Raw genomic sequence first — 17,524 nt, forward strand, 5'->3', positions numbered from 1 at the left:
AATGACACAAAAAACATATACAGCAGGTCAACTGATCAACTGGTACAAGACATTTCATCAACTTTATATCAGTGAGATTTTCAGATCCTGTTTCATTGTTGTTCTATCAGCCAGTCCTTAGAGTCTCAACCCATAATGTCACAAGCCCTTCCTATGAATGCAATCTCTCTCCCCTCATTCATCCTGCTCTTTAAACACAGGTTGAAATTCTAAAGAGCGAATGTGTTTTGTGGCGTCTTAGTTTGAAGAGCGCTGTTGTGGATGGAGCTCGATGTATTCCTGGTCCTCAGTGTCCCGTCCCAGGCTCTGATAAATGTGGTCCTCACGCACAGAGGAGCTGTTACACTCCACATTCTGACCACAGATTGTGATGTGGTCACGTTAGTGATTACACAGTTTAGAAACATAATTAAAAAAGAAACATATATATGACTGTGGTCTCACCTCTGTATTGGATGGTTGGGAAGGTCCTGTAGTTTCTTGAGCTAAAAAGAACACACTGATAATTGTTTGTTTTGATGCATAAAAGTCATATTCGTCAACTTTACAGATCTCTCTTTGTCCTTTTTTCTTTTTTTTTTTTTTACAAACCTTTCAATGAGGATTTCTTTCTCTTACAGACAATCAGGACGATTACTGCTATCATCGTGACAGCGGGGATCAGCCACAAAAACAGGAGGTGATTGACTTTACCTTCAAAGTTCAGAAAATAATCAATGAACTTACACATTTTCTTCTGTAATCTTGGCCAATCTACAAGTTGGTTGTTTATGAGACTTACCTGAACATTCCACTTTCAGAGCAGCTGTAGAAGAATAGTCAAATGAATAAATACACACTCTCAGAAACTTTGTGTTTTTTACACAGTCAAATGACAGGATCCACACAGGTTTTTTTTGATAGAAATAGAAAAAATCAGCTGAAACTGGAGCGCCACAGCCCAGGTGATGACACACTTCAGCTGCGACCTTCTCATTCTGGCCTGCATTAACATACATGGGTCTCCACTGTCCTTTGTGTCTTATTTCCACTGTCCCAGAGCAACCACTGGACTCACCCACCACCCTGACCGGATCTGCAAACAAAAGAGGAGACAGAGAGGAAGAAGCCGTGTTTGCACTTACTGTTGAAGATCACTGTTTTTAGGGACTGACCTGAACAGGAGAGAACCACGAATTTTCCAGATGGACAGTTGCTCTGGATAACGCTGGATCTGGGACAGTCCCTCAGAGCAGACTCATGGCCCTCACACTGGAACATCTGCCTCACTGGAGCAAACCCCTCTCCATGGAGCGTCCCCTGGAGGAGAAGAGGCGATCCACAGCCCAGTTCCCTGCACACCACCTCTGCATCCTTCAGGTCAAAGTCCTCCTCACAGACCAGAGTCCAGGACTGGTTCCTTTTGACCTCCAGTGACCCAGAGCATAGACTGGATCCATAACGCAGCCTCACAGAGTCTGTGAACACATCATATACCATATACTGTATGTGTACAACCAACAAGGTAAAAAGTTAAAGGAATCAAATGTAGTTTTCATCCTGATATTACAATCCAAAACATAACCACTTCATGCAATCTGAAGAAGTTTAATGTACAAATGTAATCGACTCATTAACCAATGTGAGAACTATGGTGTTTTGAATTCGTACAGTGTTTTAACAATACATTTTTGAATTTGTATTTTGAAATTATAGCTTTCTCTTTCACTGTCTTATGGTGCAATCTTACCTGAGCAGGTAATGTTAATGTGACGGACACTAGACACATTATTTGGCAACACACACTCTCTCATCCGAGTTGTGGACCGGACACAGGCAGTCGTCATTTCCACTGCAGAGCGAGACTCTCCCACCCTGCCGTCGGCAGAAACTACACTGCCACAGTCCAAGTATTGACAAAATGCAGAGGCTGTGTAGAGTAAGAACTCTGGAAGTACCACGTCCCTCCATTTGCCCAAGTGATTGATCTGAAGTTCTCCATCACAGGCACTGGCCCCGCCCACCAGTCTGATGTCACGGGAGTCTGTAAAGACAAAAAGACCCGATGAGTGACGGAGGACAGGAGACAAACAGCTAACTCTACATATCAAGGTTAACCCAAAAGAAAAGCCAACGAATAGTCTTGTTGGGAATAAGGGCAGACCAAATTGACGGTTCTATCCCAGTGCAGACTGTTTTATGACCAAAAAGTTTGAAAATGAACTTCATCATTTGTGCAACAGGTTAAATCTATTGATACAAGAAATGTTACTACTGTAAGTCAGACATACAAAAGAAAGTTTACTGCAATTTACAAAAAAAATCTAACGCAGTGGAAGCACCAGGAGCTATTTTACGACTATTAACGTAATTTGGCCAATCTAGAAGTTGGTTGTTTTTGAGACTTACCTGAACATTCCACTTTTAGAGCACCTGTAGAAGAATAGTCAAATGAATCGATACACGCTCTCAGAAGCGTTGTGTTTTTTACACAGTGAGGTGACAGGGCCCACACAGGTTTTAGTAGAGAGAAATCGACAAAATCAGCTGAAACTGGAGCGCCACAGCCCAGGTGATGACACACTTCAGCTGCGACTTTCTCATGCTGGTCATCAACATACATGGGTCTCCACTGTCCATTGTGCCTTATTTCCACTGTCCCAGAGCAACCACTGGACTCGCCCACCACCCTGACCGGATCTGCAAAGTTAAGAAAGAAACAAACAGGAACAGACAAAGAGGGAGAAGCCGTGTTTGCACTTACTGTTGAAGATCACTGTTTTTTGGTACTTACCTAGACAGGAGAGAACCACGAATTTTCCAGATGGACAGTTGTTCTGGATAACGCTGGATCTTGGACAGTCCCTCAGAGCAGACTCATGGCCCTCACACTGGAACATCTGCCTCACTGGAGCAAACCCCTCTCCATGGAGCGTGCCCTGGAGGAGAAGAGGCGATCCACAGCCCAGTTCCCTGCACACCACCTCTGCATCCTTCAGGTCAAAGTCCTCCTCACAGACCCGAGTCCAGGACTGGTTCCTTTTGACCTCCAGTGACCCAGAGCATAGACTGGATCCATAACGTAGCCTCACAGAGTCTGTGAACACATCATATACCATATACTGTATGTGTACAACCAACAAGGTAAAAAGCTAGACAAAGGAATCAAATGTAGTTTTGATCCTGACATTACAATCCAAAACATAACCAGTTTATGCAATCTGAAGAAGTTTAATGTACAAATGTAATCGACTAATTAACTATGAGAACTATGGTGTTTTTGATTCGTACAGCGTTTGCACAATACATTTTTGAATTTATTCTTTGAAATGATAGTTTTCTCTTTCACTGTCTTATGGTGCAATCTTACCTGAGCAGGTAATGTTAATGTGATGGTTGCTAGACACATTGTTTGGCAACACACACTCTCTGATCTGAGTTGTGGACTGGACACACTTGCTCGTCATTTCCACTGCAGTGCGAGACTCTTCCACACTGCTGTAGGCAGAAACTACACTGCCACAGTCCAAGTGTTGACAAAATACAGAGGCTGTGTCCAGTAAGAACTCTCGAAGTACCACGTCCCTCCATTTGCCCAAGTGATTGATCTGAAGTTCTCCGTCACAGGCACTGGCCCCGCCCACCAGTCTGATGTCACCGGAGTCTGTAAAGACAAAAAGACCCGATGAGTGACGGAGGACAGGAGACAAACAGCTAACTCTACATATCACTATTACTTTAGCTTCATCATGTCATACAAACATTTTTATTATTTTAATTAAGCAAAAAATGACCAGATGAATTTAGTACAGTCAGCATTTGAGGGCCTCCTGAATTGTATTATATGTATTCTCTAAGTTTGTGTATGCACTTTTCCTTTTTTGGTTCTATCCCAGTGCAGACTGTTTCCTTGGGCAAAACTCTTCACCCACCTTACCAACGAATGAATGTGTCATGAGTGAGTGGTTGTGGTCAGAAGAACCAAAGACCTGCATTACTTTCACCACGACACTTACTACCATCAGTAAGGGGAGTGAAAAATATATACAATAATTTCATAATAATAATAAACTGTAATTTACTATAATTAAGTGTATCTCAAATTCATGGAAGTAGGACTCATAGTGCAGTAGTTTTATGTTTCTTCAATTTGTGCCTCGCATGTGAAGTCGTGTCAGGAAATTGGTCAGTGAAATGATCTGATAAGAAGAACTTTGCCTTAAACTATGACTACTTAACATTGCATTATCCCACCAAACCATATTCAGTATAAAGAGTTATTTTGTGTGCACAATTTATATTTTTGTTCCATTCTACTTTGCAAAACTGCTCCGTCTATCACTGACTATGTCCAATTGGAAAGCTTGTGACAACTTAAAAATATATTGTTTAAGTCAAACATTTGGAAGTGCCTCTGAAAAACTTAAAATATGGCAAATACCTCAGGAGCCTGGCATTATGCACAATTAAAAAAAGAAATCCTCTATTAAATGTTGTGTGAAAGCAATCTAAAAGTAACTTAAAGATGTACGATTATATAATCTGCATTCACATCATATATCATGTCATGTTTACGTACCTGCCCGCTGCAGACCCAAGAGCAGAACCGCCAGTAAAACCACCTGAACCATTGTCGGTTTGTAAAATGGGCTTCGTGAGGTTTATGCTTGTAAGAACTGCCCGATATCATAATTTCCAATCCACCACTTCCTCTTTATCGGATGTTGTGCAATAAAGCTGAAGGTGACAGTGGCGTGGGAGAACTTAAAGAGTAACGCTCTGGTCCCAGCTGCCCAAAACGGACCAATAATGTTGTGAAGCATTATTTTATCTCATTGTTGTGTAGCTACTCAATAGGAAAGGAAAATAAAGGAAGGAAAATAAAGCCCACTTCATTTTGCTGATGAGCTTCATTTAATTTATTGAAGTAATGGCCCAAATACACTTTATTTCTTACATACTCTTTCATAAGGCACAGGAAGTCTGTGGTCAGAGTAACAGCACTAAATGTTATCACATATTGAAGGTCTCTTTAAGCACCAAACTATGATGCCCCTGAGCCCCACATTAAACATACAAGTACATTAATATTAATATCAATATCAAAAGAACAAGTCAATAAACATTATGATAAACCATTCAAATACAAATGCAAATACAATACAACACATAAATGTTAACTTATGCTTCCAAATGTACACAATGCTATGGTGAGCCAGCCAGGATCAATCCACCAGCCTTTGAATCAGTACCAATCAGCTACTCAGAAACCTTAATGTTACAGGCTGTGCAAAAGGGTTCACCAGAGCACCGAGGATGTGCTAGTGACTCCTTGTTGTTCACCATGTAACACTGTACCTCAGTCATGATCCTTTGATAGACATTTTTAAAACATAATATATCAAATGTTGAGTTGCCCAAAAGAATATGTCTCATTTTTGCACGGTCTGTCATCTTTAATGCCAACTTCAAGACCTAAAAGTGCAAAAATAGCTTCATCATTTGTGCAACAGGTTAAATCGATTGATGCGAGACGTGTTGCTGCTGTAAGTCAGACATGTAAAAGAACGCTTACTGCAACTTAAAACAAAATACAAAATCAAAGAAAACAAATATATGAAAAATGAGAATAAGTAAAGAAAAAATATATACAAAAGATTTATCATTATGACTGATGCTTTCAAGAGCAAATGCTTTGACTGCATTGTTTTAGCTAAGCGGTTTTGGATGGAGCTCGATGTACTCCGGGTCCATAGTGCCTGGACTGAGGCTCTGATAGACGTGGTCTTCAAACATAGATGCGTTTTCATACTCCACATTCTGACAAAAGAAAATGATAAGGTCAAACTATTTTCTACAAGCTTCATGTTGGAATAATAGTTATACTGTGTGGTCACCTCCGGGTTGCATGGTTCAGAACGTCTTGTGGTTCCTTGAGCTAAAAAGAACATAATAACAAATTCAGACATTGAATCATACAGTAAGTTGTATATTATTTGAATGTACTGAGTTATTTTTCAACCATTTGATGAGGATGTCTTTCTTTTGCAGACGATCAGGACAATTACTGCAACAACGATGACTGTGACAGCAGGGACCAGCCACAACAACAATAAGTAATTGGGTTTCCCTTTAAAAAAAAAAAAAAGACAATAAAATCAGCTTTTATGTGGTGATGTGTTGAGTAAATTACTTGATGTCAACTCAGAGGGCAATGGCCTACCTGACGTCAAGGATGGCAACCTGAGTGGCTCTGCACACACAACATAAAGTGAAAGAACAGCCTGATTAAGTACAAGACAAGAAACAGATCCAACAAAACTAGGAAATGCAGCTTTGTGGTAAATGGTTTGTGTATTATAGTCGATAACTAGAAACTCTTACTTTTAACCTGCTTGTTATTTACTAGCCATTAATAAACTGAAGAAAACTGAGAAAGTAAACCAGTAACAGCAGATTGAATGTGTGAGTACTGTACCTGAACAGGAGAGCACCACAGCTTTAAACCTAATCCTAATCCTAGTGCCCTGATCAGGTGGAACAGAAAGTAACAGGTTGACCCTTGTGTGGTCTTTGGATCATTTTGACCCTAAAGCCACTGCAGCCTGCAGTTGGTCAAAATGACCCAAAAGCCACTGAATATTTTTGTAAAAAGAAGCAGAAAAAACTATGAATGTATGGTTATTTTGAGGCTCTTTTTTGGAGTGTGCATTTTTTTACATTAAGGAGGGTCAGGACTGTAAGTGTTACTCGATTTGCATTGAACATTTAAACTCACTTGGCTTTTGTTGTCACACTGTGACCTCACCGGCAAATCTTCGTCTATACCTTGCCTTCAAATGTCGTTTCTACTTAAAAACTTGGTTTGTCAAATACGGATAACTTCTCAACTACAATGACGAGTTGGTTTACAAGCATAAAATGTGAACTAATAAAAAAATACTTTTTAGGGATTACAGAAAATGGTCCATCTATACACACAATACACAAATCTTAAAGGTATAGTGGAGGATGTTCTACTTCCGGGTGGATCATCAAGACGATTGGTCCTCCTAATTGTCAATCATTCTGGTGATATGCCAACGTAAGGCCGTCGTGCGCGCTCACCCCTTGTTAATTTCTGCGCATGCGCAGTTGCGCACTTTCAAGCCTATGTGAGTTGCGCTGTTAGAACGCACCGAGTCGTTTGAAAATGGCAGAGGGGCAAGAGAAAAAGTGTCTTTGAAGTGTATGAGAAGAAGAGAAAGGCTTCAGAAGAGCGAAACAAGACCAGAGTGTTTTTGGATATTCTTCCTCCTCGGAGGCAGGTAGAGCGTTGCGCATGCACATTTTTTTTAAAAAGTGGAGAGGGCGGTTCGTTCCTAAAATTCGGGAAAATCCTCCTGTATACCTTTAAATAAAAATAAAAAAATACAATCAGCTATTGTGCGGTGACTGAGAGGGCACCAGAGTGGCCAATCTGATTTGATCTGAAGGCCTGTTCTACTCCTGGTCATCCCCAAGACAAACTTGATAATCTAAAAAAAGTCATGTTTTTGGATTACCTGAACATTTCACTTCCAGAGTTTGTGCATCAGTTTCATCTGCTATGTAGACACAGTCTCTAAAAAGAGATGGGTTTTTCATACAAATGAGTGACATGTCCCACGCAAGTCTCTCTCGAAAGAAATAGGTTAACTTGGCTGAAAGTGGAGCGCCACAGTCCAGAAGATGACACGCTTTAGCAGCCACTTTTATGGGCTCGGATCTCGGAACAATCACAGGTCTCCATTTTGCTCTGTGTCTTAGCTCCAGTGTCCCAGCACAAGCATGAGGTCCTCCGGTCAACCTGAGTGGCTCTGCACACACAACATAAAGGGAAAGAAGAGACTGAAGAGACAAGAAATAGATCCAACAAAACAAAGGAAATGCAGCCTTGTGGTAAATGGTTTGTATATCATAGTTGATAACTAGAAACTCTCTTTTAACCTGCTTGTTATCGACTATCCATTAATTAACTGTGAAAACTGATAAAGTAAACCAGTAACAGTAGATTGAATGTGTGAGTACTGTACCTGAACAGGAGAGAACCACGAATTTTCCAGATGGACAGTTGTTCTGGATAACGCTGGATCTTGGACAGTCCCTCAGAGCAGACTCATGGCCCTCACACTGGAACATCTGACTCACTGGAGCAAACCCCTCTCCATGGAGCGTGCCCTGGAGGAGAAGAGGCGATCCACAGCCCAGTTCCCTGCACACCACCTCTGCATCCTTCAGGTCAAAGTCGTCCTCACAGACCAGAGTCCAGGACTGGCTTCTTTTGACCTCCAGTGACCCAGAACACTGACCGGATCCATGGAGCAGCCTTACAGAGTCTGAGCACAATGTGATCAACAATTTAATAAAACATTTTTTTTATTTTTTAACAAGGTATGATGCTCTCTCAAAACATTAATATGTTTTAAAACAGGATATTTTAATAGATTTGTCTCATAAGTTCGTTTTTAAGAAGAACAATTTATTTTCTTTTATTTATTTTTCATGAATAAAAAGTGCCCGTTTCCGCCATGTTAAAAAATAAAAGCCCAACAGGAAGTCGAAATTACGAGATTTAAAGTAATAATTTTGTGTTTAAAACACAAAATTTCGAGTTTAAATCTCGAAATTACGACTTTTAAAACTCTGAATTTTGAGATTTAAACTCGGAATTTAGAGTTTTAAAGATCCGTAATCATAGACGTCAGCCCTATTTTACTTTGAAAATCCGGATGTTGTTGCCGTTCTCTTTCCTGTCTGATGCGGTCTGGGTCTGAACTGTGAAGCTTAATCTGGCAGCTGAAAAACAACTGCTAGTTTGGGGCAAATTTGTGCCTATGGACCCCCCATGGTCTCTCCGCTTGATAAAAGGGCGATGCCGGTGGACAATGGCTAGTTTGCCCGGTTAGCATGTGCAATCCACCTCATTGTTGATAAAAAGAAGTCTGCAATTAACCACCAATGCGTCAATCCCGACCCAGTGTGTGATAATCTTCAAGGCTGCATTATGTGGTTATTGCTTTATTGACGTTTTAGTGTATAATACTTAATTCCACAAGATCCATTATTGGAGCTGGATGCTAGAGCTGCTAAGAAGCTAGGTAGCTGCAGGTGCTAAGCAATCGCTACGGCCGATTGTACGTGAAGTGTGAGTAATAAACTGCAAAATCAACCTGCCCGACGCAGTGTGTGATCGTTGTTAAAGGGATGCTTTATGTAGACGGTGGTTTTATTGACCTTTATTCGTGCATATTTCACATTTTCACATGATCATGATCATCCGAAGTTCATAAACACATTCCTATCGTGGATACAGCCATTTTTAATTGTTGTTGCTGCTTTTAATCCTGGGTGTTGAGGTAAAATAAACACTTCTGTGTGTCTTTGTAAAAGTTCCACAGTTGCGGTAGCTCCGGTTCACAACACGATGAAGCTAATCCTCCATGACTGTTTACATCTGCACCAGTGGTTCCGCTGTCCCCGCCGCCAAGTTTTAAAAGTCGTAATTTTGAGATTTAAACTCGCAATTTCAAGATTGAAACTCGTAGTACGAGTTTAAAAGTCGTAATTTTTTACTTTAAATCTCGTAATTTCGACTTCCCGTTGGGCTTTTATTTTTTAACATGGCGGAAACAGACTTCCATACTCCTGTCATACACTGCGTTCCAAATTATTCTGCAAATGACATTTTTCTAAGATTTTCTAAATTGTCAACTCAAATGAGAGAATTTTCAAGTCTTTAACTGGTCGAGGATCATTTAAATGTGGTTGAAAAAATCTCCCAGTGTATTTTTTGCAAAAAATGAATGTAGCAAAAACCTCAAAATCTACTGTTCCAAATTATTATGCAACTCATCGTTTTAATACATTTAAAAGTGTGTAATTAACTGAAAATGGTCAGTTGTTGAATTTGTTGCATTAGGAGGTCAAATTTACTGAAATCAAAAGCTATTTCAATCAAAAAAATATTAACAGGTTATATTTTACCAAAGGAGCGTTTCTGCTTGGATTTCTTTGCAGGATGTTAGAATAGCCTCCCAGAGCTGCTGTTTGGATGAAAACTGCCTCCCACCCTCAGAGAAGTTTTTTTTGTTGAGGCTCCAAAGGTTCCCAACAGGGTTGAGGACCGGGGAGGATGGGGTCCACATCATGAGTTTCTCTCCTTTGATGCCCATAGCAGCCAGTGATGCAGAGGTATTCTTTACAGCAGGACATGGTGCATTGTCATGCATGAAGAGGATTTTGTCATGCATGAAGAGGATTTTGTTCGGGAAAGCACGGCTCTTCTTTTTGTAGCATAGAAGACAGTGGTCAGTCAGAAACTCCACATATTTTTCAAAGGTCATTTTCACAACTTCAGGGAGCCTAAAACGGCGTGAAGGGGCCGACCAGCTCTCTCACCATGATTCTGGCCCAAAACATGACTCCGCCCCCTCTTTACTGACGTCACAGCCTTGTTGGGACATTGTGGCCATTCACCTCCATCCACTACTCCATTGATTTGACCATCCAGGGTCACACGGCCTCATCAGTGAACAAGACTGTTTGAAAATGAGTCCTCATGTATTTCTGAGCCCGTTGCAGCCGTTTCTGTTCACCAGCTTCAATGAACAGTTTAGGGGAGGCCCGGATAGAAGTTTTATGCACAACTGCAGCCTCTGGAGGGTCCTACAACTTGATGTTCGGGAGACTCCAGAGGCACCAGCAGCTTCAAATACCTGTATGCTGCTTTGTAGCATCTGTTCACTTAATCTGATGTGTTTGTCTGGCAGAAACCGTCCATATTGCGCCTTTATCTGCACAAACCCGAGTGTGTCTGAATCATCCACAAATCTCTTTTCATACCTAGACCAAGGCATTCAACTATTTTACGCTGTTCATAAAAAGAGAGATCCTTTTTCTTTCCCGTATTGCTTGAAAATGATGATCTGCTTAATAAAGTGGAACATAATTTTTCAGTAGTTTTTCCCGTAACTGGGCTTAACCTGAAAACTAATCATCCCAGGTCTCTGAGATTAATGTCAGTAATTTAAAGAGCCCCGAGACACGATACCATCCATGAGTTTCATTTATTAATTTATTTTTTTACCTTTTTGACACAAAAATACAATTTGCATAATAATTTGGAACGCAGTGTATACTGTAGGTGTTTGTACCTGAGCACATGATGCTGTAGTAGCGTTCACTAGAGAAATCATCGTCTTTCACACACTGACTCAATGGAGATGAAGATTGGACACAATCAGTTTGGAGCACCACAGTAGAGTGAACAGATTTGTCTCTCCGTTCATGAGAAACTGCAGATCCACAGTTTAAACGCCGACAAACACCGGCTGCTGTGAGCAGCAGGAAGTCATCAATATGCACCTGTCTCCATCTGTTTAAGTGTTTCACCTGAGGTTCTCCTTCACAGTGGCTGGCCCCGCCCACCAGTCTGATATCATCAGAATCTGGAAAATACAAAATGACAAGTATAATCTCATTAAATATGGCTCTCCACGTACGACCAGGATCAAAACTAGATCTTTCCTTTTAAGGAGGGTCATTATCCATGTGGTGCTTTTCTGTTGACAGTTCAAAAAAAGAAAAGAAAAAAAATCTATGTCATTGTTTGGTAACTGTTCCATATTTAATTTCCAAATTGTTCCACTGTTGATCAAATGAGCAATATTTGGGTGCTGTGATATTGGGCTAAGAAAGTAAATAAATAAAACATCTGTGAATTTACTAAATCTTCTCCAAAACAACCAGGGGCTGTTGCAGTTCTAAAGCTCAAATTTACGGAAAATAATCGGCTAAAATCCGTATGAAGAACAACCAGAAGAAGACCAAGTGTGACCACTGCTAGTACACATTCTTCAGTTGGAGAATCTTCTCCTCATTCACAAAAATGCACAGTCTCCTGACATTAAATATACGGGGGCCTCATAGTCAGAATCTAACAATAACCGTCAAAAGAAGCAATAGCGTAGTATTAATATATCATTTCAAAACACAGTCTCTTCTGGCGTATATGTAGCTTACAGGAAGTGGATAGCTCAGTGAAATTGTCTGATCGGTCTGATAAAGCGCTCTTTGCCTGTCGCCTGACACTTTTTATGCAGAATCTAAAAGACCCATAAAGAGAATACCCACCATTCAATAAGCACTCACATGTGCCTATGTCAACCTACAGTAGACCATGATGCTCTATTCACTATAAATCATATTTTTAATAGAATAATTGAGCTTCAAACAAAATGAAGTTCATGTTTCTCTTTGTTATTTTTTTGGTCTTTGTCCATCCAGTTTTCATGTTTAGTCAATGAGTAATCTTTCAGTTTTTTTACTGAAGGTTTAATGTTGATTTTTTTTTTTTTTCTTTTTACATTTTACAACAACAAAATGAACATTTACAGCACAGTGTCAGAGGTCATATTGCATAAAGTGTGTGTATCAAGTCAATTTGTTCCATCTCTATGCAGGTTTCTTGCTGTAGTTTTATAGTATATTAGTCTCTCCATGTTGTTAATTTCTTTCATAATGTCTGTCTAATTTTTCAGGGTTGGGTGGGTCCTCTTTATTTCCGTGAAATGGCCTTTTTTGATGCTGCCAGAAGGATTTGAATTAACTACTGTATTTGTATTTACTTTGTATTTCCCTTCCTTTTTGCCTTCTTGATCTTTGGTGTCATAAAAAATCTTACAACATTTTTCCAACAAAATATTTTCCAATTTCTAGATGTGGTGAGTTTCACGTAATGTCATTTGTCTTCACATATTTCTACTAGTCATTTTCTTCTTCTATTTATCTGTTGTATAAAGTTTTGAAGTTTTTTAGTTGGATACCAATCCCTGATACAGTTTAGTTATCACCATTCTCCATTGTTCCTACATGCACAACTTAAAATTTCAGATATTACATTTTTTCCATCATGCCTCATCTCTCTTTGATAATGTTCTCGTACCTGAAAATAGAAGCCTTGATGTTCCAAATCAAATTTCTGCCTTATAATTTCCGCTTTTTTGATTAAGTTACTTTGTATGTTTAGACCTCTATTAGCCCAGTTTTAAAATTTTGCTGTTCATTATGACTCCTGGTTTAAAATTTGAATCATAAGCCAACCAGCTAATATATTCTTCTCCAAATAAAACCTTACATTCATTCATTTGAATTAACATTTTGGTTTATTTCGGTTTGGTCATTTACAAATGATTCAAAACATTCAAAACATGCAAGTCAAGCAATGAACACAATACATGACCAGGCGCAGTCAGAAGCTAAAGCTTATTGTGCTTCACTTTTAAATCATAAATGCAGCACGTTAATGGCAACAACCATTTGTTCGCTGAATAAACACGGGTGGACCATTGTCTGCTCCAGAAACATATTTAATTAATTTTCATTCTGTCAAATACTTTTCCATTACTATTCTCTTGTAAATATTTTTGAACTGAAAAAGAGACGTAGCTTGTTTTAACTCATTGCAGCAGCTATTCCATAGAATGTACTTGTGGTTGATTAAATACATATGTTCCTCTGAGAGTATAGTTACTTTCTCGCTGGGTACACAATATTTGCAAGCATTTAGGGATGTTTAGCTTGGTAAATGAACTTTGCCCCGTACAAATCGACTAAGTTATAGAACTTCAAGATTTTTGATTGGATAAACAGTGAATGACTTGGTGAATTGTAAGGTGCATAATTAATTAATCTGATAACCGTCTTTTTTAATAGTAATATAAGTATTTCCCCCATATCTCGACACCATACGTTAGGTATGGTGTGACAAGAGAACCATAAAGTAAATGTAATGCATTTTTGTCTAAAATATATTGCAACTTAAACAAAATTGCAATTGTTTTTGATACTTTCTTTTGCGTGTTTAAAATATGTGGTGTAACCTCTCTAACGTGCTGTGGACAAGGGCGGGGCAACGAGCCCCCTGGTCTGCACTATGCTCGTATGTTAAGTTAGCAGAGGGTTTCCCTGTGAAAATAGGCAGGTAGGTCTGGCTACAAAAATGAGCAAAGTCAGAAGTAGTACAAAATGTATATCTCTTTATTTTACAATTTTTAAAAATAGGTTATTTCTTTAAAATGTATTTTTACGCACCCACACTCCAGAAAGTAAACATGGACTAGTTTAACAGAAATAAGAATAGAATAATAAAGAAAACTGCAAATAAACCCAAACCAAAGGCAAAGCAACAAAATGAAAAGCTAAATCCACATTCACAGCCTAAAGTGCTTGGTTTCAAAGTGCTAATGTTTACATGGAAAAGTGCATTGCTATGTTAAGGGGCAGGGCTATGGTTAATCTCTAAGGCAACTTTGTTTCGGCGACCCGTCAGTAACCCACCCAGTAACTGACAAACTTCACTTACTCTACAAAAAAAAACTGGAGAGCACAAATCTGAGAGCATAAATTGAGAGCATAAATTGAGCAACAGAGGCCAACTTGTATACACCAGACTATGGCCGAACCGGGGCTTCTGGCGCCTTTACAGGAGAGGCCAGTACCAGTCAACTCTTAAAACACCATGCGCCACTCGAACTCACGGCCCCCGAGACTGAATGCTGCACCGCGTCCACAGCTTTAGTGCATTACTAATCAGGGCAAGCGGAAGTGAACACGCACCTTGGATGGTGCGTTCACTGCAGCACCCCAGTTGGACAAACGACGACCCCATACATTTACTCAGTGACCCGGTCACAGTGGTTTCCATGTCATTCTACAATCAATGATTAACTCTTTCTATTTCATTTTCATTAATATTGATCCTGATCTCATCGTTTATCTCTTTATTACTAAATACCATAAATTTTGTTTTATCTAAATTCAATGACAATTTATTCACGTCAAACCAATTCTTTAGTTATATATCGTTGTATCATCCACGGAAAAAATGATTATTTAAGAACATCCGATACTTTACAAATATCATTTATATAACAAAAATAACTTGGGACCTTGCGGAACCCCACAATTAATTCTCTGTAAGCGGGACGCAACTCCATTTAAGTAAACGTATTAGGAACAATCCGTTAAATAATTTTCTAACCACGAAAGTACATTTCCCCTGAATCCATATTTTTCCATATTCTGTGATCAATGGTATCAAAAGCTTTCTGAAAATCTAAAAACATGAAATTATTACGTCGACCAATTTCCACGTACAGTATGTCCACACATGACTTATTGCTCTGTGATGTTTCGTAGTGAAGACGTACCTGCCAGCTGCAGACTCAGGAGCAGAACCGCGGGTAGAACCAGCTGAACCATCGTTGGTTTAACACTGAGCTCTGGGAGGTTTGTGCCAGCTCTCTTATCGTCACGATTAAATCACTGGCTTTTTAGTATCTGATATGTGACATCCACACACACACACACACCCACGCACACACACGCACGCACGCACTCACACACACACACACACACACACACACACACCCACGCACACCCACGCACGCACAGATGCTGACACCGAACTAGTGATCCATGATTTGATTGTGAAGTTGAAATGATGATAAGTATGTATAGGCAAGGCAACTTTATTTATACAGCGCATTTCATACACAAGGTAACCCAATGTATCTTGCAAAAGAAAATATGTGAAATTACAATCAGATTAAGGCAAAGCACATACATAGAAACATCAAGACATGGGAAATACACATTACACCATGGCAGGCGCTGACATTTCTCCTGGGTAGGGGAGGGGCGCCCGCCTGTCGAATGGAGGGCGGGGGTTGGGGGTTGGAAAAAAAAAAAAACTTAAAATATGGCAAATACATCAGGAGCCTGGCATTATGCACAATTAAAAAAAATAAATCCTCTATTAAATGTTGTGTGAAAGCAATCTAAAAGTAACTTAAAGACATACAATTATATAATCTGCATTCACATCATATATCATGTCATGTCACGTACCTGCCCGCTGCAGACCCAGGAGCAGAACCGCCAGTAAAACCACCTGAACCATTGTCGGTTTGTAAAATGGGCTTCGTGAGGTTTATGCTTGTAAGAACTGCCCGATATCATAATTTCCAATCCACCACTTCCTCTTTATCGGATGTTGTGCAATAAAGCTGAAGGTGACAGTGGCGTGGCAGAACTTAAAGAGTCACGCTCTGGTCCCAGCTGCCCAAAACGGACTGATAATGTTGTGAAGCATTATTTTATCTCATTGTTGTGTAGCTACTCCATAGGAAAGGAAAATAAAAGAAGGAAAATAAAGCCCACTTCATTTTGCTGATAATCTTCATTTAATTTATTGAAGTAATGGCCCAAATACACTTTATTTCTTACATACTCTTTCATAAGGCACAGGAAGTCTGTGGTCAGAGTAACAGCACTAAATGTTATCACATATTGAAGGTCTCTTTAAGCACCAAACTATGATGCCCCTGAGCCCCACATTAAACATACAAGTACATTAATATTAATATCAATATCAAAAGAACAAGTCAATAAACATTATGATAAACCATTCAAATACAAATGCAAATACAATACAACACATAAATGTTAACTTATGCTTTCAAATGTACACAATGCTATGGTGAGCCAGCCAGGATCAATCCACCAGCCTTTGAATCAGTACCAATAAGCTACTCAGAAACCTCAATGTTACAGGCTGTGCAAAAGGGTTCACCAGAGCACCGAGGATGTGCTAGTGACTCCTTGTTGTTCACCATGTAACACTGTACCTCAGTCATGATCCTTTGATAGACATTTTTAAAACATAATATATCAAATGTTGAGTTGCCCAAAAGAATATGTCTCATTTTTGCACGGTCTGTCATCTTTAATGCCAACTTCAAGACCTAAAAGTGCAAAATTAGCTTCATCATTTGTGCAACAGGTTAAATCTATTGATGCGAGACGTGTTGCTGCTGTAAGTCAGACATGTATAAGAACGCATACTGCAACTTAAAAACAAAATACAAAATCAAAGAAAACAAATATATGAAAAATGAGAATAAGTAAAGAAAAAATATATACGAAAGATTTATCATTATGACTGATGCTTTCAAGAGCAAATGCTTTGACTGCATTGTTTTTAGCTAAGCGGTTCTGGATGGAGCTCGATGTACTCCGGGTCCATAGTGCCTGGACTGAGGCTCTGATACACGTGGTCTTCAAACATAGACGCGTTGTCATACTCCACATTCTGACAAAAGAAAATGATAAGGTCAAACTATTTTCTACAAGCTTCATGTTGGAATAATAGTTATACTGTGTGGTCACCTCCGGGTTGCATGGTTCAGAACGTCTTGTGGTTCCTTGAGCTAAAAAGAACATAATAACAAATTCAGACATTGAATCATACAGTAAGTTGTATATTATTTGAATGTACTGAGTTATTTTTCAACCATTTGATGAGGATGTCTTTCTTTTGCAGACGATCAGGACAATTACTGCAACAACGATGACTGTGACAGCAGGGACCAGCCACAACAACAATAAGTAATTGGGTTTCCCTTTAAAAAAAAAAAAAAGACAGACAATAAAATCAGCTTTTATGTGGTGATGTGTTGAGTAA

The 17,524-nt window shown here is 39.4% G+C and overlaps 1 protein-coding gene and 1 long non-coding RNA gene across 2 annotated transcripts; both read right to left on the reverse strand.

The window, feature by feature from the left end:
• Positions 1–237: 237 nt before the first annotated feature.
• LOC306975123 (scavenger receptor cysteine-rich type 1 protein M130-like) lies at positions 238–4,610 on the reverse strand (the record flags this gene model as incomplete). The annotated part of the gene is made up of 6 exons (XM_079572543.1): positions 238–354; positions 1,071–1,075; positions 1,155–1,457; positions 2,774–3,076; positions 3,350–3,643; positions 4,559–4,610. The coding sequence occupies 6 exons, from the start codon at positions 4,608–4,610 to the stop codon at positions 238–240; spliced, it is 1,074 nt and encodes a 357-aa protein (XP_079428669.1).
• Positions 4,611–17,075: 12,465 nt separating this feature from the next.
• On the reverse strand, positions 17,076–17,414 carry LOC306974909. The gene is made up of 3 exons (XR_013793675.1): positions 17,355–17,414; positions 17,230–17,270; positions 17,076–17,143 (listed from the first exon to the last, which is right to left on the reverse strand). It is a non-coding gene; the product is annotated as an uncharacterized lncRNA (long non-coding RNA).
• Between the last annotated feature and the right edge of the window lie 110 nt (positions 17,415–17,524).

This window comes from Gobius niger (assembly GCF_951799975.1).
Source record: "Gobius niger genome assembly, chromosome: 15".
Lineage (NCBI taxonomy): Eukaryota > Metazoa > Chordata > Actinopteri > Gobiiformes > Gobiidae > Gobius > Gobius niger.